We start from the raw sequence: 25,391 nt of genomic DNA, 5'->3' as shown, positions 1-25,391 counted from the left end.
CGACTTAGGCTCACCGTCGTGCTCTCCGGCTGACATGCAGCTTGTTACGTTTAACAAGAGGAAGATTGATATTAAGGGACAAATCACTCTTCCAGCCAGCTATAAAGGTATTCAGAAGGTCATTACCTTACTCGTAGTCAACAACTACACGGCATCTAACATTCTCGGCATGGACCTATTCAATTTATTCGGATTCCAAATTCATGACAACGTCAATGTAGTCTCGGCCTTGCAACCTACCTCTGAGGTTACAGATCTCCTCGAGCAATTTCCGGAAGTTTTCGACTCTACACTAGGCATATAATAATATAAGAGAATTTACTGGACTCCAACCTCCTAACAATTAGGTAACAGCTCAATAGCTTTCAAGATTTCCCTCACATGTAGGACAGCTCAAACACCGATTGCACTGCACAACATTTTCGACCGTTGCCCATTCAACCAACAACTGACTTTCCCACACTTCAACAACAAAATATACGCAAACCTTTAGTCAACTAGGAAGAACCTAATGATGTTTTTAACTATCTTCATTTGAAGGTGGTGTTGTTTTAACTCTGACTTAGCACAGCCTCATTTTATAATCAACAAAAGCTGTTCACTTGCACTGTGCACTTCATTCAAATAGAGAGTGACCAACGGAGTTGACTACCTCATGAATCCTAGGGCGAATTATTTTGGTTGGAGCCAAATTACAAATAGACAAATTGGAATGTTTTACCTCATCAATTTTAACAATTATAAATAAGTGTACAGTAATTATAAATTGTGTTTTATTTTGCCAACATTTGTATATACTACATAGAACTACCATCGAACTCAATATCATATAGACTTTGATTACTTTCATTTTTATACTGTGCATATGATGGCCTCATTTTAATATTAATAGTTTATAATTTTAATATACTTTGGATGAGGTAGTTATCCCAAAAGATGGCAAGTGCGAATACTTAGGTGTGAGATTTGAAAGTAATTTGCACTGGAAGGGTCATATTGATGACATTGTTGGGAAAGCATACAGATCATTACATGTCATAATGAGGCTACTTAAAGGATGCAACAAAGAATTAAAAGAAAAAAGTTACTTGAGTATGGTTCGTCCATTATTGGAATATGCAAACAGTGTTTGGGATCCTCACCAAGAATACCTAATAAAAGAAATAGATAGTGTGCAGAGGAAAGCAGCAAGATTTGTAATAGGGGATTTCAGGAGAAAGAGTAGTGTATCAGAAATGTTAAAGGAACTTGGGTGGGAAACTTTAAGTAAGAGAAGGGAGAAAACTAGACTTACAGGATTATATAGAGCCTATACAGGAGAAGAAGCATGGGGAGATATCCGTGAGAGGCTTCAGTTGGAAAATAATTATATCGGCAGGACTGACCACAAATATAAAATTAGAAGGAATTTTAGCAGAAGCGATTGGGGTAAATTTTCATTCATTGGGAAGGGTGTGAAGGAGTGGAACAGTTTACCAGGGGTAGTGTTTGATCCTTTTCCAAAATCTGTACAGATATTCAAGAAGAGAATAAACAGCAACAGAGAAAATAAATGAAGTGTTAAAGGGCATTCGACCGGTGCAAAGTAGGGGACTGCCTGTAGGGGTGAAGTACAGTGGGGACTTCGAGGGCCCTGGGACCGCTACGGTAGCTGTGAAGGCCCTTCAGGAACTCTGAAAAGTGGTGGCAAAAGGGGCTCTGGTTAAGACGCAGCAGGTCGTTATGCTACTTAGGATCCAGAACGGGTAAAAAAAAAAAGTAAATAAATAAATAAATGCAATGTAAATATTAATGTTATACCAGTTTTATAGTATCATTTGAAGCAATTCCACATACTGTATATCAGTTGACCATATTTGTAAGTAGTACAGGAGATATTATAATTAGAATTTTGTAATAATAATGTAATTTGTTTTACGTCCCACTAACTACTCTTTTACGGTTTTCGGAGACGCCGAGGTGCCGGAATTTAGCCCCGCAGGAGTTCTTTTACGTGCCAGTAAATCTACCGACACGAGGCTGACGTATTTGAGCACCTTCAAATACCACCGGACTGAGCCAGGATCGAACCTGCCAAGTTGGGGCCAGAAAGCCAGAGCCTTAACCGTCTGAGCCACTCAGCCCGGCAATAGAATTTTGTAAACAATATAAATTTATTAAGGATGAGCTGTGTGTTTAATAGAAAACATTGTTAGCGTAAATTGTATAATATTGTATTATAGGAAAAATTTTCTTCTCTTGTTAATTTAATATTTAGTGCTTGACAATAATGTATTTTAGTGTACCATTTGCCACCGAGGTAGACACCTCATTTGCAAATAAAGAGATTTTGATTTTGATATTAAGAAACCACTAGCGTATTTTACTATGTGTAACTAGTCTATTGTTATTTCGTTTAGGATAGGACTATGTACGTGTTTTTTTTAATGTATTCTTTCTTACATATTATGTTCATAATTTCCAACCAGACGTCTGGTTTAATTTTGAGGTGCTTTGATATGACTGATGATGCCCCACATAGAGGGCGAAACATGTCTCCATTTTAACGATGTTTAACTAAAAATGTTAACATCCTGTAATGTATTGAATAGGTTGGAGTCCAATAAATTCTCTTATATTATTATTGAGATTCTTTCAATACGGAAAATAAAATGATTTTCTACACTAGGCACCGCCAAAGACTACACAGCTCACATACAGCTGAAATCAGGAGCCAAGCCTCGCTTTTTCAAAGCCCGTCCATTCCCACTTGCACTTCAAGACCAAGTTACTAAAGAGTTGCAAAGATGGATAGAAGCCGGTATAGTGGTACCTGTCAATTCCAGTAAATGGGCCACTCCACTTGTCGTAGTTAAGAAACCCAATGGCAATATATGCATTTGTGGTGATTTTCGTTCTACGATAAACTCGCAGATTGAAACCGATGTCTTTCCAATTCCCCGTCCTGAGGACTTATTTCGCCGTTTAGCCGGTGGTCAGTTCTTCTCTAAAGTGGATCTCAAAGAAGCCTATCTACAGCTACTTTTAGACGAAGAATCCAAGCAATGTCTCATGCTGAATACTCCTCTTGGACTGCTCCAGCGTCTCCCTTTCGGCGTCTCTTCCTCCGCTGCTATTTTCCAGCGCTACTTAGCACAGCTAACCGCCTCCATTCCCGGTTGTGCTAATTACCTTGATGACATTCTTGTGACTGGCAAGGATCATCAAGAGCGTCTACATAATCTGCGCCTCCTTCTCACTAAATTGAAAGAAAATGGCCTCCAAGCGAACCTCGCTAAATGCAAGTTCTTTCAACCCCAAGTTCACTACCTAGTTCATATCCCCGATAAGAATGGCATTCGACCTAGTGAAAGGAATGTCTCTGCGATTGTCAACATACCTGCACCGCAGAACATCAAGCAGCTCCAATCCTTCATAGGCAAAGCAAACTATTATCACAAGTTCATTCCACGCTTCACTTCAGTGGCAGCTCCGTTGACCGCCTTACGCAAGAAAGGTGTTAAATTTCATTGGTCTCAACAATGCCAACATGCCTGGCAAACTATCAACAAGGCCCTTGTTCAAGCTGTCAAACTCACACACTTTCAGCCCGGCAAGCTCCTAACGCTCGCCACGGACGCCTCTGATTCCGGAATCGGCGCCGTTCTCTCCCAGAAGGATCGTCACGGACAAGAACGTCCTATCGCTTTCGCTTCAAAGACACTCAATGAGCATCAACGTCGTTGCTCACAGATCGAAAAGGAGCTTTAGCTATCATTTTCAGTATTCGCCGTTTCAACGAATATCTCTATGGCAACCATTTCCTGATCATTACTGATCACAAGCCTCTTGTACACTTATTCCATCCTGGTAATAAGATCCCTGAGCATTCTCTCAGAAAACTTCAAAGATGGTCCATGTTCCTTTCTGATTATTCCTATCAGATTGCCTATCGTGCCACATCCCAGCATTGTAATGCTGATGCCCTCTCTCGCTTACCAGTAGGTCCTGATACTGCCTTCGATTCTCAAGAATCAGGATGTCTTCAGTTGGACATCGAACTCGAGGACACAGTACCCAGCTTTCCCATTGACGCTACCTGCATCGCTACAGCAATGGATAAGGACAGTACACTCGCTACAGTACGTGCTTACATCCGCAACTGTTGGCCTCTTCAACACAAGCTTCCTTCCAGCCTTGTGCCTTATCATCATCTTCAGCATGTCTCACGACTCGTGCCGGAGTCATCTTATTAGAGACAGGCACCCTCTTCCGAGTGGTTATCCCACTTAGTCTACGACAACACGTTCTCGACTTGTTACATCAAAGTCATTGGGGCATATTACGCACCAAGCAACTCGCCCGTCAACACTGCCATTGGCCCGGTATTGACGCCGCCATCGAGAAGCTCATCCGCCATTGTGAACCATGTCAGATTCATCAGAACGCCCCGTCCTCTGACCTCGCTCCATGGCCTCCTGCTACTTCTCCATGGGAACGAGTACACATAGACTTCGCCGGACCTTTTCTCAACTCCATGTGGCTCATAGTGATAGATTCTCTATCCAACTTTCCCTACGTTGTTGACATGCATTCCACTACTACTACTACAGAAGCTACCATTCGTGAACTTCAAAAGATATTCACAACTGAAGAATTACCTCAAGTGCTCATTTCCGACAATGGACCGCAATTTACTGCTACTGCTTTCCAGAACTTCTGTACACATAATGGCATTCGGCATATTTTAGCACCGCCTTTTCACCCTCAATCTAATGGTGAAGCTGAGCGTTTTGTGCAAACTTTTAAGAAAAGTATGAAGAAAGCCGTATCTTCTGGTTTAAGTAAAGAGCAAGCCTTGTTACAACTCCTAGGAAATTACAGAACTCTGCCTGGTGCTGACAATGTCACTCCCGCTCAAAAGCTCCACGGACGCCTTCACAGAACTTTACTTTCTCTGTTGCAGCCTCTTCCTGCCCAGCCAAAGCGCTCACAACCTAAGTTCATCGTCAACGACAAGGTCTACATACGGACTTTCAAGTCCGATCCGCTCTGGCTACCTGGTATCATCTGCCGCACCTTGGACCATCGTCTCTACGAGATTCAGACTGCTGAGAAACGCATCTGCCACCACCAGGACCAGATATGCCTCCGATACCGTCCATGTCCTTCTATTGATTCTCTTGTAAAACCTGACAAATCTATTGCTGAACGAGTTCTAGATCACTTAATCAACATGGGTTCCTTTCAGGACGATTCTGCGCCCCTTCGCCCAGTCCAGGCTCCGGACACCACAACAGAGACGGCCGATTCTCCTCCCCAGCATCGCTCCCGCCGCCAGCGTCGCCGCCGCTTCGCGCCGTATCGGCGTAATTAGGAGGGGAGGGTGTTGTGTGTCCTTCGCGATCTAAGCTCTGCGCCTGATAGCTCCTCAACACGCCGCAGCCCGGATCTTTCCAGACTCTACGAGGTTACTGCAGTGCGCTTGCTTGTGACGTCAGCCAGCGCTATAAAAGGAGCAGCATTCCACTACTTCCCAGGACTCCCCAGTGTCTAACGCCAGATTATACTGCAAATCGAACACGGAGGCTATCCCTCTTAAACATGTGTATCGAACAGGTGGACTGAATTCTGGTGATGAGGTTTCACCTCTGGGCACTGCCTCACCTCCCGCTTCCTGTAGCCACGTCGAGCCCCGATGCCAGTATTCTACTCATCCCTCAGTCCTCACTTATGCTCCGACATCAACATTAGTATTCTACTAATTGTGAATATTTATGTCAGCTCCTGACAAGCCTACGGCAATTACTAGCATTCTGTTAGTACGAAATTTCATTGCAAGTTACACTAGTCATTCTACAAGGCAGATAGTTTTCGACTATCTTGAACTCTCTCTTATTTGATGGACTATCTCCTCAAGATAGATTCGTGTGTACATAGAACTCTCATGTGTATAAAGTGCATATTTCAACAGACCCTCAGTCTACTGTTAATATCATCCTTAATTGCGTGCAAGTTCATCCATATTGTGTAAAAACTTATTGAAGCAATAAATTTATGTTGTGTTTCTGTATACCGATTCCTTGTATACAACATACGGGAAACTGCATGTTATCATAGTGAAGGACAGTGTTGTGTGTGACGAATGAGTTGCAGGGGAACAGTACAAACAAACAGTCCCCGAGCCAAGCAAACTGACAGTTTAAAATTAAAATCCTCAACACAACCAAAGGCCACCACGCTGACCATTCACCATGGAGCCGGACACTCAAAAAGTGAATGGTGCATTCAAGAAGCTCTATCTAGAGTGGAAGAGCAACAGAATCTGCATCCGTACTATTATGAGTCCAAGACTTGGAAAGTACCTAATAATAATGATTATTTGTAAGTTGTAGAAAGTTGCCAACCATGAAAAGCACATTAGAGACTGAGATGACCATACATATAAAAAGGTAGAAAAGGAAATGGAACATGTATACACTGAGAAAGACAAATGATGCTATCTAGAGAGAGAGGCATCAGATTAGAAATTACAAGATGGAAAACAGAGACAGAGAAAAGTGGTGGAAATCTATCCACATTGAGGCAGTGGAAGTATGCAAGGAAATAAAGGGCCAGATAGAGATTCCTTACTAATAACCCATTTTTAACAAGGAATAACATGAATTATGTAACCAAAAATAAAATCACTTTTGTTACACTTCTCACCAATTCAGCTACACAATGTCGATAGGCTGACAGAGAGCTGAAAAGTTATCTCCTGTGTGCATTGGTAGCTTGAGAAAGCCCAGTGAATCCTTTATGGGAACCTATCTCGCTTATGGCCATGATAACTAGGGGATGTATTCAAGAGGACAAATTGTAGCAAATATTCATTTATACTTCCGTGCATTACTGAAGTTACTATAGAGGTGAACAATTGGACGGTCTATCTCATTCGTATCACCAGAAATCCCGCGCACTTGCCTAACCGCGACGATGGTGCTGGTCACATTTTCAGCAATGACAATGGCAGCAGATGTAATTTACTGCCAAGTAGCCGTCTTGAATCTTGCTGTGGGTTCCAGAACAATAATAATAATAATAATAATAATAATAATAATAATAATAATAATAATAATAATAATAATAATAATAATAATAATGTCTTGGGACCATCGTCAAAATGTGCGGACCACGCTGGAAATGTGTCCTGGATGGGTAATGACTACGAATGCAGTCCGGCCGCAGGTTCAGTACCTCCAAGGCACCCAAGACGACCCTACGCCGGATCTCCTCAAGGATTTGATCCATATTATAAATGCTTATAGGAAAAGTTGGCAAAGATTTAGGGATCCAACAGACCGGCTGGAATACCTGGACGTAGCCCGGGAAGTACGAAATCGATTGCTGGAAAGAAAGATTGAACAATGGGAGGAACTTTGCCGTAATCTACCAGAAAACGAGTCAGATTGCAAACTTTGGTGGATTCCCTCAGAAAACGAGTCAGATCGCGAATTTTGACGGATTATATATAAAACATACAGCATCCAATTATAAATTTCAGTATAATACTGTAGCAAAGCACGGGTATCTTGCTAGTTTCAAAATATTTTCCCTCATCCTATGACAATTTGCTAGTTATCATCTGTGAAAAGAATATGTGGTCGAGCATAAATACATCACTGAGTTACACAAAAAATTAATATTCATCAATATTTACTGACTGAGAACAGGAAAAATATCAGGGATGCTATATTTCAACACTACTAATCATCAGAAATGTAAGAATATCATCGGGCGATTGGACATGTGGTTAGGAGCATGCAGCTGTGAGCTCACATCCGGGAAATAGTGGGTTCGAACCCCACTGTCGGTAGCCCTGAAGATGGTTTTCCGTGGTCTCCCATTTTCACACCAGGCAAATGCTGGGGCTGTACCTTAATTAAGGTCACGGCTGCTTCCTTCCCATTCCTAGGCCTTCCCTGTCCCATAGTCACCATAAGACCTATCTGTGTCGGTGTGACGTAAAACAACTAGCAAAAAAACAAAAAATAAGAATATCAGAATCCTGTCCCACAGAAATTATTTTACACTAATAAAATTCCTTACATGAGTTTCTCATAGAGGTTACATCCCAAAATAATTTTCATCCAGGCTTAGCTAAATCCATTATCTCACACAAAGCTTGCCAAATGAGTTGAACCCTGGTGTATACAGCTAATAACACCCTTAATATTCCCCATTTTCACAATGCAGCCTCTGTTTCCCATGCTACTTCATCCTCATTTTCTCTTTATTAGGGGTTCTTTACAACATTGCCACACAGCTCAAAAGATGTTTGTGTACGATTACCTGACTGGTTCTCTGTTCTGTGTTTTTCTACAGGTATGTACACTGCCGGCCAAAAGTTTCTGGACAAAACATATGTGCCCACACGAATATGTTTAATGACTGTTTAATGACAAAATATATTAATGTAACCAAGTTTCGAAGGTTTTTGGGCAACGGTGACGAGTTTATGTTCGACGTTCAGCATCGGAAAAATGCATCCTACTGTATAATATCTACAGTGAAACATGGAGGGGCTCTGTGATGGTTTGGGGTTGTTTCACATTCAGTGGAGTTGGTAGACTGCACTGAATTCAAGGAACACTGGACAAGAACGGCTACCAATCCATCCTATCTCGTTATGCTCTTCCGTCTGGACAGCAACGTGGGTTTGTCCTCCAACAAGACACACGTCTCACTATTTCATGAATTATCTGCAAAACAAACAAAATTCTGGGGAATTGTTTTTAATGGAATGCCCCCCCCCCCCAAATGCCCAGACTTAAATCCAACTGAGCTGCTGTGGGAGGAGTTGAAATGGCAAGTCCAAAAAGAGTGTCCTTCTTCATCGGAAAAGCTCTGGGTCTCTTGCAGAATGCCTGGCAAAATATACCTGCATCAGCGTTAGAAAAACTTGTTCTGAGAATGCCAAGGATAGTTAAAAGTTTACTTGCAGCAAAGCGGGGTTTCTTTGATAAGAAAAGAGTTTGATGTGTTCTGAGGATCTGTGAGAGTAAATGTGTACATAACGCCTATTTCTTGCTCATATGTAATGTAAAAACATAGTTTTATTGTAAAATATTAGTTTTAGAATATATATTTGTCAATTCCCTGTACAGGTATGTTGTTTTCTTTTAATCTCAGTCCATTTTTTAACTGTTCAATGCTTGTCCGGAAATTTTTGGCTGGCACTGTATTTGATCTATTAGTATTCTGAAGTTTGTGTGAAAAGAGCTTCCAACAATGCACATCCTATAAAGGAAACCCTCACAACCTGAGAGTACAATATTTGGCTCATGTTTTGTCACATAAGTGAAAACAACCACAAATGTTTTCCTCTTAAAACATCATAATTTTGTCACATAATCTGTAAACATACATGGAAATAGTGACCAAACTGTCTCAAACACCTTATGTGAAACAGCAACAACTAGAACTATCAACTATACAACAACAGAAAACAAACAAGCACAATATTTCACTCTGTAAAACTGCTATAGTGCAAAATTCTGGATTCCTAAAATCATTGGTTAGAACCCAACAGAGGTAGTCAGATTTTTGAAGAGTGAAAAAAAAAAAAAAAAATATATATAAAAATTTTGCACTCCATGTCATGCGATGTCAACACATAGAAGGTGTCTGGTGACACATTAGTGTTTTCCCGATACAATTAACTTTGGAAAGACAGGCAAAGATCTGTTTCTCTGCCATTTGGTAAAGAAACAGTGCATCAGAACTGACACACAGGCAGTCTCAATGGCACATAAAATCGATATGCCTACACACAGTAGATGAGGACATAAAATTATTATTGTTATTATTATTATTATTATTATTATTATTATTATTACAGACATATTCATAAAACATTTTTATGCCACTCAGCATTCAGTCTGCAAGACTCTGTGAATTTACTAAACGCCACCACAATGCTCTGTTTGTCACTAGCTTTGTGGCCCCATTTAATTCTATACCTGTTATTTTTAATACATTAGAAAGTGAGACTAACCATCACTGTCTTGATTTCCCTCTACTTCTTTTGTCCTCCGTGGCTGAGTCCATTATTCTCCTAGGTAACTTATTCTACTCCATTTGCATGAATTGAACCCACCACCAAAGCCGATTAATACGTACAGCTTCATCAATTGAGTTCAATCCTAACTTAGCCTTTATCTCCTCACTGAGTACCCTCTTGCCATTTTTCCCACCTGTTTGTATCAGTGATCATCCTTGCTACGTTCATGCCTAATACTTCTAACTTACGAATAACATAACTGAATCCACCCAGCATCACTCCTATAAAGTTGGTCTGAAAACAGATCAGTGTAAAGGTAGTTTGGCGAGGGAAATGACTTCTTTATTGAGCACAACTGCAAGCTCACTGCATTAGCTTTGATGCTGCATGATTCAATCTCACCACTCTCTAGGCAACCCCGTTTCCCTGAGTGTACATTTCATGGAGCGCAAACCACTGAGTGGGTGGGAAAATGCAGCAATATAGCAGCCACTTCGTTGGACAATTCTGAGTAATCTCTCAATGCCAAAAGGTTTTCCATTTGACACAGACTCATTCCAGCATTCCTTAACCATCGAATGGAATTTTCATGACATAAACAAAGAAACCTACAATGCTAAATGTAAATGCTATTCACAAATCAAACATTGTTCACAAATTAAATGATGATTGTGATTATGATTATTTAACAATGAGAAAACTTAATGGTCATCAAATTCTTCTTTCAAACTTATTGCTTTAACATTAGTAACAGGTGTAAAATTCACCTTAATTTCTTCAGTCTTCTCGTCAAGCCATCGTTCCCATCGAAGTTTCTCAGCTGCTAAGTACAGATCCTTTGTTCTATGGAGCTCAGCACTGTGCTTTTCTGTCAAGTTTTTCATGCTAGATGTATAATGGTATTCATTTGTCTTTAATTCCTTACATACAGATTCATACTGTTCACTGAGACTTTTCTTGTCAGCAATCAGCTGAAACAAAATCAAGAGACAAATGTAAATGGCAAATCACCATCACCATAATAATAATAATAATAATAATAATAATAATAATAATAATAATAATAATAATAATAATAATAATAATAATAATAATAATAATAATAATAGTAGTAGTAATAATAATAAGTAAAACTATATATCTAGAGAACAGTTTGACTGCTTACATTTTATTCTGAGATGTGTAATTATCTTGATTTCATACCATGATGAATAGGAGGATTGGAAACACTAAATGCAAAGAAGAATTCCATAAAATCTCTCCATGTTTATGTACCTTACAGATGCTTGAATGTGCACTTTTGGTGACATGGCAGGCATTAATCCTGTATTCCAGTTAATGCCATACAAGTACCAGCAATTTATGGTTGATATCAACGAATGTTCGCGTGATCCTTTCTTACAGTTCTACTAAGTCCCGTGGCATAGGTGACACATACACACGATCTTTGATGAAACTCCATATGAAAAAAATTGCATGGGATTAGGTCAGGTGTTCATGGTCTCAACAGATGGTCCTGGCCAGACTGTACATTTAGCATCATACAAGCAACCACTCTCCAGGAATTTCTTTAACAATGCATGCATTGTTTAGTCTGTAACTGTTACAGTTTGATATTTTGCACAAAATCCCCATTGTACCATCACAACCAATTTATATTTAGCAAATTCTAAGATATAGTAAGTTTTCTTGTCACAACTGAATGCCACCCTGTTTATAATGTTCATTGTTGACTGCCCTGTAGTGACTAAATCTACAAGCATGCCATGGTACCTATTATGGATGCAAATTTGGAGAGATTTTGTATCTGTTGATATGAATAAATTTTCTATGTCTGCCATAGTTATTGCACTATGAAAGCTTCAAATTCCAGAGGAACTTATGAATAAGCCTGTATATTCAAAATTACTGCTAAAGGTTCTGAGAGTATTTAAATAATAAATTATGTTAAAAACTTGGACATAAATATTTTTGTGCACTGTTCAGAACTCTCAGAATGAATGGCTACTATTTGGCAATAACGACTGCACACTCTTACCCAGTCTTACCCATAACACCTGAAAAAGACATGCTGATGAAAAATACATAGAGTGCTACAGTCAAAACATACGCCCCTGTGATCCCATCTCTCTTAACAACATTAATATATTTTCTGCGTTTGATTTTACGTGCCCCAACAAATAATCATGTTCTCAGCACTAACAGTAAGAGCAAGATTGCCGGGCTGAATGGCTCAGATGGTTGAGGTGCTGGCCTTCTGACCCCAATTTGGTGGGTTCGATCCTGGCTCAGTCCGGTGGTATTTGAAGGTGCTAAAAAATGTCAGCCCTGTGTCGGTAGATTTACTGGCACGTAAAAGAACTCCTGTGGGACTAAATTCTGGCACCCTTGGCATCTCCAAAAACCATCAAAGTAGTTAGTGGGACTTAAAAACAATAGCATTATTATTAAGAGCAAATTTTACAAGCTTTGTCATTACAGCTGTTATCTGGTTATTCTATTGGCAATGAAATAACATACTTTTCATACACATGGCAGCACAATTACCAGCGCACACAACTAATCTAAAATTTGCATTTAGCCCTTGTGAGAGGACATGTGAATAGCCTGTTTGTTATAAAATGTGCATGATGATTGTAGCAGAGAGTCTTAGCTCTTTGATGGAATATTGTCATTGTGGAGTGTAAAATACTACAAGCAGTTATTTTTAAACCCCTGATATGATTTTTTTCTAGACATTAGATGATATACTCTCAACTGAAGAACACCTGACCAACAAATACATACAAGCATGTGAAAGGAAGTAATTGGTGAAGAAACTGGAGCTCTTGACATTGTGAATACATTCTACGATGAAGATAGGATAACTGATTTCATGGTTAATGAACATGATACAATCTGATATGATTAAGAGGTAGAATCTCCAGGATCATCTGACACTGAAGAAGGCAGTGGTTGTTCATAAACAACAAAATTGATACAAAACCAATTTTTCAAACTGTTATTCCATGGATGTGTTGAAGTTTAAAAGAAGCAGCTGAGCAATAAGAAAGAAATCCTGGCTCCACAAGCCTTTATGTCCATGGAAAGTCTATTGACGTTAACCCATCACTGGTTACTATATCTAATGTCATGCACTCAGTTTTCAGTGAGCATTTTTCTGCAACTGAGTTTTACAAGATTTGGCAGTTATAGCTATTATCTAGTTTATCTACTGGCAATGAAATAACATACTTTTCAGACACACTTATATCTGATACAAAAATACATACCACAAAATAAATTTATATTACAATGTGAATATTAAAATTAATTATGAGCTTGCTGTGTTTAGTTCAACTAGGGGTAACTTAGAATTTTTAATGCCTGACTCCTTTTATAAACTTGAATACCGCTACTTAAAATAATAAATTATACATTTGACATAAAATACTGAAACAGGAAGATAGTCACACCACTGGTTGTACAGTGAGGGAAATGCTCCCACACATGCTCCAAGTAAAACAACTAGCACCCTGAAGAAAAATGATTTACCTTTGAGAAAATTCCTTTCAACAAGTAAATGACAACACTACAAAAGTGTGAAAATGCAATTCCAAATTCAATGTGAGCAAAATGCTCATATAGCAACTCGTAAAAGTTTAAAGTTAGAACATTTATGGAGAACAAATGCTTGATCAAATATTGGTAGGTCTAGTAAAAAATTTACATACATTAACTAAATGAAAAAAAGTGACAGAATTGTAACAATTTGACATTATATAATGTAGGATAGTGTGTTCGGCAATGGTCTAAGGTACTGCTTACCAATGAATGTTGGATATGTCTTGTTTCTGACAAGTGTCAGCAACATGTTTGGAGAAAACCTGGAAATACTGCATGTTCCAGCCACAGTGTAAGGCAGGTGGACACCATACTCCTCCCCTGATCATTTAAAGCAACTTAAAAAAATACATAATAGCAGGAAAACATCCTCCAATCCATAGAGGAGCCCTACTGTAGATATACGGGGGGAAAAAAATTCTTACACGTGGACAACAACTCAGGTGTCAATCATATAGGCACCATCAAAATGTTTCTTTGCAATAATGATATCATCTGATAAAAGTGGTGTCATCTGAGGATGGTTGCACAGTTGTACTTCCTATTGAAGCAATTATCACCACCACTTTACACCAGCCCTGACATGAAACTCTATTGAGCATGCATAGAAACTCTTTCTGGATATCCTGACAGACTATTAATTTCCAAGACCTATACTGAATCACCACTGAAGAGTGGGTAAGATTGGAACAACATGGACTTGAAGGGCTAGGTAATAGTAGGGCAAGAAGATACCTGCATACATCACTGCGAGGAGGCAAGTTATTTGGTACTGAAGCTATTGAGGTTAGTGTGAATAACAGAATCTGAAAAAAAAAATGCTCTGTTCTTGTACAGATGTTTGTTCACTTATGTGTTGGTGAGCAATAAATACACTGACTGACACTGACAATGCAACACCAAGGAGGAGTGGTTCGAAAGGGATGAAAGTTGGGGAAAAAACAGAGACGGCACGGATGAATAATTGATGTTTATTTCAAACCGATATGCAGGTTACACAATGCGCACGGCATCGACTCAGTAGGATGTAGGACCACCGCGAGCGGCGATGCACGCAGAAACACGTCGAGGTACAGAGTCAATAAGAGTGCGGATGGTGTCCTGAGGGATGGTTCTCCATTCTCTGTCAACCATTTGCCACAGTTGGTCGTCCGTACGAGGCTGGGGCAGAGTTTGCAAACGGCGTCCAATGAGATCCCACACGTGTTCGATTGGTGAGAGATCCGGAGAGTACGCTGGCCACGGAAGCATCTGTACACCTCGTAGAGCCTGTTGGGAGATGCGAGCAGTGTGTGGGCGGGCATTATCCTGCTGAAACAGAGCATTGGGCAGCCCCTGAAGGTACGGGAGTGCCACCGGCCGCAGCACATGCTGCACGTAGCGGTGGGCATTTAACGTGCCTTGAATACGCACTAGAGGTGACGTGGAATCATACGCAATAGCGCCCCAAACCATGATGCCGCGTTGTCTAGCGGTAGGGCGCTCCACAGTTACTGCCGGATTTGACCTTTCTCCACGCCGACGCCACACTCGTCTGCGGTGACTATCACTGACAGAACAGAAGCGTGACTCATCGGAGAACACGACGTTCCACCATTCCCTCATCCAAGTCGCTCTAGTCCGGCACCATGCCAGGTGTGCACGTCTATGCTGTGGAGTCAATGGTAGTCTTCTGAGCGGACGCCGGGAGTGCAGGCCTCCTTCAACCAATCGACGGGAAATTGTTCTGGTCGATATTGGAACAGCCAGGGTGTCTTGCACATGCTGAAGAATGGCGGTTGATGTGGCGTGCGGGGCTGCCACCGCTTGGCGGCGGATGCGCCGATCCTCGCGTGCTGACGTCACTCGGGCTGCGCCTGGACCCCTCGCACGTGCCACATGTCCCTGCGCCAACCATCTTCGCCACAGGCGCTGCACCGTGGACACATCCCTATGGGTATCGGCTGCGATTTGATGAAGCGACCAACCTGCCCTTCTCAGCCCGATCACCATACCCCTCGTAAAGTCGTCTGTCTGCTGGAAATGCCGTTCGCTACGTGCGCAGCACAGCGGCACATTTCACATCATGAGCATACCTCAGTGACGTCAGTCTACCCTGCAATTGGCATAAAGTTCTGACCACTCCTTCTTGGTGTTGCATTTGCTCTGTCAGTCAGTGTATAACGGACATGTTACATTTGTATTTCTCATATTTATTTTCATGTTAAATATCTTTAACTGTTCTGTGAATAGGTAATGCAATATTTTATATGTTTAAAAACACTTCTGTCAATGATCCTCATGTTGATAATTCTGATGAAAAATGAAATGAAGGGCTGCCGGCAGTGACGTTCGAACCCACCATCTCCCAAATGCACGTTCACACCTACAGGACCCAAACTGTTCAGCCAACTCACTTGGTATATATCACTAGTTTATATTTGTTGTTTATATGTATTTTATGTACTTGTGAGGCCATACAATGATGATGATGAAGATGATAAGAACATAATCATGAGATGTCCTCCAGACTATAAGCTATCTCTTCACAGCGAGCGTAATGTATGGGTAAATGTTCATAAGAACTTCGGAAAGCTGTAAACCTTTCCAAAGCAAAGAATAACTGGGCATCTGACAGTGAGTGTGAACAAGGGTAGAGTTAGAAAGAGCTTCACATTTCCTAAAGTTACTCTTCATAGCTTCATGGATATTGCTTCAAATTCTGAAACCTGTAAACTGTTATCTGTTATTTCCAACTTACTAAAAGCGTCCAGCTGCACAGAAGAGTTGTTCTGAATAAATGCAGGACGGGTGGAGTTTAGGGAAGAGGAGATTATTATCAGTGGAATACTGTGTAGGAGGGATACTGACTGGAAGGTGATTGGGGATTTAAAGAAGTCTATGGAGTGGGTATGTGGGGAGTGAGATTTCAAGATCATAATAGGTGGGTAGGAGATAGGGATCTGCATTCAGATGGCCTTCACTCAAACCGCAGTGGTACATATATAAGTTAGGCAATTCGTTTAGAAGGGTTATAAGGAGGTACATTCAGGGAAGTGGGATGGTCTACAGAGTAGTGAATAAGGGTACAGGGATCTGGAAGTCAAATAGCGACAACATAAAAATGTTAGTGCTGAACTGTAGAAGTATTGTAAAGAAAGGAATAGAATTGTAATAGGAGTTAAATCATGGCTGAAAAATGATATAATGCATGCAGAAATTTTCTCATGGAACTGGAGTGTGTATCATAGAGATAGGATAGGAATGGTAGGAGGGTGAAAGAAAAATTTGAGAGCTACGAAAAAAAAAAAAAAAGTTGACAAACAAGAAATTCTAGGTGTATGGCTCATCTCTAAAGATAATAGGGAACTTGATGTCTTTAGAGAGTACAGACCGTGAAGGGTAGCGCTGATGCTGATTCTACCAAGATCTATAGCTGCAGTCGCTTAAGTGCGGCCAGTATCCAGTATTCGGGAGATAGTAGATTCGAACCCCACTGTCGGCAGCCCTGAAAATGGTTTCCCGTGGTTTCCCATTTTCACACCAGGCAAATGCTGGGGCTGTACCTTAATTAAGGCCACGGCCGCTTCCTTCCCACTCCTAGCCCTTTCCTGTCCTATTGTTGCCATAAGACCTATCTGTGTCAGTGCGACGTAAAACAAATAGAAAAAAATGCTGATTCAGAATTATTTGATAAGATAATCAGCTTTGTGGGATATGGAAAGGAATGTGATTGTAGCTGGAGATCTCAATTTAACAAATGTCAATTGGGAAGGTAATGCGAACGACAGGAAGCATGACCAACAAATGGCAAATAAGTTAATATGGGAAGGACAGCTGATTCAGAAAGTGATGGAATGAACTAGAGGGAAGAATTTTCTGGATGTGGTGCTGGTAAAACCAGATGAGCTCTATAGAGAAACTGAAATAATAGATTGTATCAGTGATCATGAAGCTGTTCTTGTCATAGTTAAAAATAAATTTGATAGAAAGGAATGTCTTAAAAAGTAGTATTATTAGGCAGTACCGTATGGCTGATAAAACAGGCATGAGGGAGTTTAAAAAAAGTAACTCTGATCAGTGGAAAATGGTAAATAAAAATGTAAACAGACTCTGGGATGGGTTCAAAGCAATTGTTGAGGAATGTGAAAAGAGGTTTGTACCTTTAAAGGTGGTAAGGAATGGCAAAGACCCACTATGTTATAACAGAGAATTAAAGAGACTGAGAAGGAGGTGCAGATTGCACAGAAATAGAGTTAAAGATGGCTGTGGAAGTAAGGAGAAATTGAAGCAACTTACTAGGAAATTGAATCTAGCAAAGAAGTCAGCTAAGGATAACATGCACCTGGGAGATAGTGGGTTCGAATCCCACTGTCGGCAGCCCTGAAGGTGGTTTTCTGTGGTTTCCCATCTTCACACCAGGCAAATGCTGGGGCTGTACCTTAATTAGGGCCACAGCCGCTTCCTTCCCATTCCTAGACCTTTCCTATCCCATCGTCATCATAAGACCTATCTGTGTCGGTACGACACAAAGCAGATAGCCAAAAAAAAAATTAGGATACATGATGGCAAACATAATTGGAAATCATGGACATTTTATTGAAAAATTGAAGGGTATGTATAGGCACTTTAAGGCTGAAACAGGTTCCAAGAAAAACATTCCAGGAATCATTAATGAACAAGGGGAGTGTGTATGTGAGGATCTTCAGAAGTATTCAATCAGCAGTAGGTAAAATTATTGGTTACAAGGATAATGTCCAGATAGAGGAGGTAAATAATACTAAAGAAGTATTAAAATTTACGTATGAAAACATTAACATTTACAATAAGATACAAAAGTTGAAAACTAGAAAAGCGGCTGGAATTGATAAGATTTTGGGGATTATACTAAAGACAATGGGTTGGGATATAGTACCATATCTCAAGTATTTATTTGATTATTGTTTGCATGAAAGAGCTATATCAAAGGAATGGAGAGTTGGTATAGTAACCCCTGTGTATAAAGGAACGGGTGATAGACATAAAGCTGAAAATTACAGGCCAGTCAGGTTGACATGCACTGCATGTAAGCTTTGAGAATGCATTCTTTCTGATTATATTAGACATGTTTGTGAAATTAATAACTGGTTTGATAGAAGGCAGTTCAGATTTAGGAAGGTTATTCCACTGAAGCTCAACTTGTACGATTCCAGCAAGATATAGCAGATATCTTGGATTCAGGAAGTCAAATTTATTGTATCGCAATTGACCTGTCTATGGCATTTGATAGAGTGGATCATGGGAGACTACTGGCAAAAATGAGTACAATTGGACTAGACAAAAGAGTGACTGAATGGGTGGTGATATTTCTAGAAAAACCTCAGACAATTAGAGTAGGCAAAGCTTTATCTCACCCTGTAATAATGAAGAGGGGAATTCCTCAAGGTAGTATTATTGGACTTTTACGTTTTATTTTATATAAATGATATGAATAAAGAAGTAGAATCAGGAATAAGACTTTTTGCGGATGATGTTATTCTGTATAGAGTAATAAATAAGTTAGAAGACTGTGAGCAACTGCAAAATGACCTTGATAATGTTGTGAGATGGACAGTACGCAATGGTATGATGATAAATGGCGTTAAAAGTCAGTTTGTGAGTTTCACAAACAGGAAAAGTCATCTCAGTTTTAATTACTGAGTTGATGGGGTGAAAGTTCCTTATGGTATTAATACAACAAAAGATCTTCATTAGGGTAATCACATAAATGGGATTGTAAATCAAGGGTACAGATCTCTGCACATGGTTATGACGGTGTTTAGGGGTTGATGTAACGGCGAGGGCATATAAGTCTCTGGTAAGACCCCAACTAGAACGTGGTTCCAGAGTATGGGACCCTCAACAGGATTACTTGATTTGAGAACTGGAAAAAATTCAAAGAAAAGCAGCTCGATTTTTTCTGAGTGATTACCAACAAAAGAGTAGCGTTACAAAAATGTTGCAAAGTTAGGGCTGGGAAGGCTTGGGGGAAAGGAGACGAGCTGCTCAACTACGCAGTATGTTCCAAGCTGTCAGTGGAGAGATGTTGTCGAATGACATTAGTAGACTAGTAAGTTTGAGCGGTGTCTTTAAAAACAGGAAAGATCACAACAGGAAGATAAAGTTGGAACTCAAGAGGACAAATTGGGGTAAATATTCATCTATAGGAAGGGGAGTTAGGGATTGGAATAACTTACCAAGGGAGATGTTCAATAAATTTCCAATTTCTTTGAAATCATTTAAGAAAAGGCTAGGAAAACAACAGATAGGGAATCTGCCACTTGGGCGACAGCCCTAAATGCAGATCAGTTGTGATTAATTGATATGATTGAATAATGAAAAAGGTTGCAGGTATTTGGATTAAAAATTCCTTAAAAATAAATCACACCACAGCTGATATGAAACATTAGTTTGGTTACTTCAAATTAATATTTTTCTCCCACTACAACTATTATACATTTTCTTGAAGAATATACGCATGATGTACTGATTTAACTGCTCTAATTTCATATCTTCTTATCTCCTGATTCTACTGACATCACTTTTGTCTCTCCAAAAACCATAAAAGTAGTTAGTGGGATGTAAAAACAATAACATTATCTCTTTTGTCACTGAATTTGCCCCCAATTCTAATGACCATAGTATTGAAAGCTTTTTCATTGAAATATTGAAATATTAGTCACAGGGTCATCGTTTTATTCCGCCAATTTGCAGCTGCACGTGGCCTTGGGCATGCAGAGCTCACCTGCCAATGCTCCAGTTCCTCAGGCAACCGATGTGCACACATTCTCGTGCATCAATATAAAGCAAATGAACAGACAAGGCTAATTTAGTGATGTTGTTTAGCAATTTAACACCTTAACAAATGATCATAAATTCAAACACATTACAATGCCTCTTATGAGATGTTGGCTAATTCTGTATTGCATACGCACAACTGAACGGCACCCCAAGCCGGCTGCTGAGTGACATAGTCCCATGGGCACAGACAGTTTGCTTGTCCATTAACAAATAGCAATAAGTTTTTTTTTTTGCTGGTTGCTTTACGTCACACCGACACAGATAGGTCTTATGGTGACGATGGGATAGGAAAGGCCTAGGAGTTTGAAGGAAGCGGCTGTGGCCTTATTTAAGGTACAGCCCCAGCATTTGCCTGGTGTGAAAATGAGAAACCATGGAAAACCATCTTCGGGGCTGCCGACAGTGGGATTCGAACCCACCATCTCCTGGATGCAAGCTCACAGCCGCGTGCCCCTGACCGCACGGCCAACTTGCCCGGTTAGCAGTAAGTTCAGAATGCAAGTTCAGCCAAGTACAAGGAAGTGAAGCAGGCCACCGAAAGGATTGAAGTGCCGGCAGGAGAGTGGTGTGTATCTGAGGCCACAGTGCAGCAATTAGTGGGCCAAAATAAAATGATCCTGAATCATACTGCTTTATTTGCATTTAATTTCTAACCTTTTAAGCTACAAGTATTTGAAAGAATTTTTAATCATAATCAGGTCACAAGCTGTCAAACAGCTTAGCCTCTATGATTTTACACATAACTGAATTCCACCATTCGAATATTGTTTTGCAATGAGTGATCTGCATTGCATAGAATAATAAAAATGTAACTTTTTATTGACTTTCACCACTACTTTAGACCAAGAATTCATTGCTTTGCTGGCCTTCACATCACCCATATTTTCAACAAGGGAACATCTAATTCTTTATACCACTCTCCTTCTAAATTATAGCATTAAAAAAAACCTAAATATCCCATCCATTAGTGCAGTTAATATATCAATATTTACTCCTCCCCTTTTATGTCTCAAACTTTCCATCATGGTATGAAGAACAATCCATTTCTGATATACACATCATATAATCTGAAACAATTCTGGAATTCATTAATTATTTCTATCCAGTTCTATAATACTTTACAACAAATTTCTACTAACTGAAAGAGTTTATTTACAAGCATATTATTTAGGAAACCACATAAAATTAGGTGACAATACATTAAAATGTAGAAAAAACAAATTATTTCACCGCACACTAACATACTGTATCACGTAAGTAGCCCACACTCATATGTGACATGAAACTCACTTGATCTATGAACTTTTGGTGATGCTCAATCATCGATTCATACTCTTGTTTTTGTTCTTTCAATTGAAACTGCTTATCATATTCAGCATCATAACTTGTTTGAGCAACTAGCTTTTTCTGCTGGTTCAGAGTTTCCTGAAGAAGGTTTAGTTTACTGGACTTGTCTTCAAGCTGTAGTTTCAAATGAAGTACCTCATGAGCTAAGTCCATGGTACTCTGACTAAGCAATTCCTGAAAGCTAGAAAAATGAATAATCAATATTTCATGATAATTTACCATGATAATTTACGTCGCACCAACACAGATAGGTCTTATGGCAAAAGATGGGATAGGAAAGGGCTGAGAGTGGAAAGGAAGTGGGTGTGGCCTTAATTAACGTACGCATCTTGCGTCCGTCCCGCCTTGGGTCCCCGGTCTCTCACAGTAAGTGCTATGTTATTGCCTTGTAATTAATTTAAACTCATTCTTATGTTTCGGTATTTTCCCACTTAACATAACTTCCGTGATTATGTCGAGTTTTATTTTGGTGTGCCGGAGTTTCCCCTAGATTTCCACTTATACCAAAATCTAGCATTAAGCTAGTCTGCAATGTGTTGTTTTTGCAGGCAAACCTTTTTTTCTTCGCTCAGTATTTTATAAAGAAAAGTAAATGTAACACTCTTTCTTGAATAACTTATTGTAATTTCGTTTCTTTCGAGGATGCCGTCATTCAATCTGTGAATGTCTTTTGTAAGTCTATTTAAATATCCTTTGTTTTAATGTGTGAAGTAGCAGCTACTCTGTCATTTATTTGTTTTATTTCATTTGAAATTGTATCTTTTCATTTTGTTAATTGTTACAAGTGAACTATGTAGCATGAGTGGAATGTAATTTTTTTAAGACTTTATTGGCGAAGTACTATATAATGTTTTATTTATCATGACCTAACCTGTACTGTTATTTGTAGAGCATAAGATAATTTAATGACCTAACCTGTACTGTATAATGTTGTAACATAGGCATTTGTAAATAGTAGAATTCTGTCTATAGTTCCTGGAAAGATCCAGAAAGTTACATAACTTTTGTACACGGTGTGTTACTTTGTTGGTATGTGTTCTAGAAAGTGTGTTCTGTCTATTCTGGAAAAATACGACTTTCGCGATCATGCGTATTCTAGAATGTTAGTCAAAGTTCTCGATTGAAAGTAAGGTTGTGATTGGTGAGTCTAGGTAGCGATAGGGAACACGTGCACGCTGATTGGTTGCCTCCAAGGCCAGTAATTCCTATATATAGCGAGCGAGGCAGTGTTCGAATGTATTCTGTATCCTGAATTCTGTCGGCCTCGGTTTATCTGTCTGCGAGCAGCCTATCTGGTTGACGTCCCCCGGCTTCGGGGATGACACTCAGCTCGGGTAAGCACTCTTGAATTCCGTGCCTGCTAAAATTTCCGTAATGTTCCGATTTGCTTTTCATACAGGAGTCTGCCCTAACCTCGCCTAGATTCACCAAATTAGTTACTTATGACGCCTTAGTTTTTCAGCTGGACTTACCTGTTCATTTCCGAGGCATTCCCGTTTTGTTCCACTAATAATAAAAAATTATTAGTGGAACAAAATGGGAATGCCTCGGAATAATTTTTTATTATTCTCTGTCAACCATTTGCCACAGTTGGTCGTCCGTACGAGGCTGGGGCAGAGTTTGCAAACGGCGTCCAATGAGATCCCACACGTGTTCGATTGGTGAGAGATCCGGAGAGTACGCTGGCCACGGAAGCATCTGTACACCTCGTAGAGCCTGTTGGGAGATGCGAGCAGTGTGTGGGCGGGCATTATCCTGCTGAAACAGAGCATTGGGCAGCCCCTGAAGGTACGGGAGTGCCATCGGCCGCAGCACATGCTGCACGTAGCGGTGGGTATTTAACGTGCCTTGAATACGCACTAGAGGTGACGTGGAATCATACGCAATAGCGCCCCAAACCATGATGCCGCGTTGTCTAGCAGTAGGGCGCTCCACAGTTACTGCCGGATTTGACCTTTCTCCACGCCGACGCCACACTCGTCTGCGGTGACTATCACTGACAGAACAGAAGCGTGACTCATCGGAGAACACGACGTTCCGCCATTCCCTCATCCAAGTCGCTCTAGCCCGGCACCATGCCAGGCGTGCACGTCTATGCTGTGGAGTCAATGGTAGTCTTCTGAGCGGACGCCGGGAGTGCAGGCCTCCTTCAACCAATCGACGGGAAATTGTTCTGGTCGATATTGGAACAGCCAGGGTGTCTTGCACATGCTGAAGAATGGCGGTTGACGTGGCGTGCGGGGCTGCCACCGCTTGGCGGCGGATGCGCCGATCCTCGCGTGCTGACGTCACTCGGGCTGCGCCTGGACCCCTCGCACGTGCCACATGTCCCTGCGCCAACCATCTTCGCCACAGGCGCTGCACCGTGGACACATCCCTATGGGTATCGGCTGCGATTTGACGAAGCGACCAACCTGCCCTTCTCAGCCCGATCACCATACCCCTCGTAAAGTCGTCTGTCTGCTGGAAATGCCTCCGTTGACGGCAGCCTGGCATTCTTAGCTATACACGTGTCCTGTGGCACACGACAACACGTTCTACAATGACTGTCGGCTGAGAAATCACGGTACGAAGTGGGCCATTCGCCAACGCCGTGTCCCATTTATTGTTCGCTACGTGCGCAGCACAGCGGCGCATTTCACATCATGAGCATACCTCAGTGACGTCAGTCTACCCTGCAATTGGCATAAAGTTCTGACCACTCCTTCTTGGTGTTGCATTTGCTCTGTCAGTCAGTGTATTTCCCTTCGGGTTTGCCTCTGATAGTTCTGTATCACTTTAGGTACGCTAGATTTTGGATAACCTGTAAATTGCATTGTACTACTGCATTGGTAACTAGATGTACAGTTGATTTGTAAAAGCCCTGAAGGCTATCATTGATCAAATGCTCGCTGACGGAGTGATACGCCCGTCCAAGTCAGCCTATTCTTCTCCCATGTTTCTGGTCCCTAAACCACAAGGTGGTTATCGGCCTGTAGTGGACTAACAGATGTTGAACCGTGAGGTAGTCCTCCAATCTGTCCCACTTCCTGATTTGCACTCTTGTTTTTCTTGGTTTGCCAATGCAAAAATTTTCACCACTTTCGATTTAAATCAGGCTTATTACCAGATACCCCTTGCCGAAGAATCCAAGCATCTCACTGCATTTGCAACCGGTTGGAACCTATATGAATTCGAACGCGTCCCTTTTGGCCTAGCAACTGGAGCGGCTGTCCTTACACGGTTACTAGATTATGTCTTATCGGACATTAAGTTCAAGTTTGTTTATAATTACCTTGACGATCTCGTAATTTTTAGTGAAACCTTCGAGGAACACCTACTCCATCTCAAGGAAGTGCTTGAAAGACTGCGTAAAGCAGGTCTAACCCTCAAGGCATTCAAGGTTTCCTTCGCACAACCCCAGATGTCCTTCTTAGGACATATCGTGTCGGGGAGGGGTGTCTCAATCGATCAGTCTCGTACTGCCGCCATCCAGAATTTTCCCCCTCCAAAGGACGTCAAGGCTGTAGCCAGATTCATTGGCATGGTGAATTTCTTTCGCAAGTTCATTCCTAATTTTGCTGAACGTGCAGCCCCAAATGATTTGAGAAGAAAGGACGCCAAATTTGTGTGGGGTGAT

At 40.7% G+C, this 25,391-nt stretch overlaps 1 protein-coding gene across 1 annotated transcript in view; it reads right to left on the bottom strand.

The window, feature by feature from the left end:
* LOC136863193 (centrosomal protein of 131 kDa) overlaps positions 1–25,391 on the bottom strand; it is a 253,612-nt gene that overhangs the window by 44,936 nt on the left and 183,285 nt on the right. The window contains exons 11-12 of the mRNA XM_068226334.1: positions 21,716–21,953; positions 10,792–10,995 (exon numbers count right to left, since the gene is read on the bottom strand). Coding sequence (XP_068082435.1) covers positions 10,792–10,995; positions 21,716–21,953 — 442 coding nt within the window. The remainder of the gene's footprint in view (positions 1–10,791; positions 10,996–21,715; positions 21,954–25,391) is intronic.

Source organism: Anabrus simplex, chromosome 2, assembly GCF_040414725.1.
Source record: "Anabrus simplex isolate iqAnaSimp1 chromosome 2, ASM4041472v1, whole genome shotgun sequence".
Lineage (NCBI taxonomy): Eukaryota > Metazoa > Arthropoda > Insecta > Orthoptera > Tettigoniidae > Anabrus > Anabrus simplex.
This window is presented reverse-complemented; position numbering and strand designations above follow the sequence as displayed.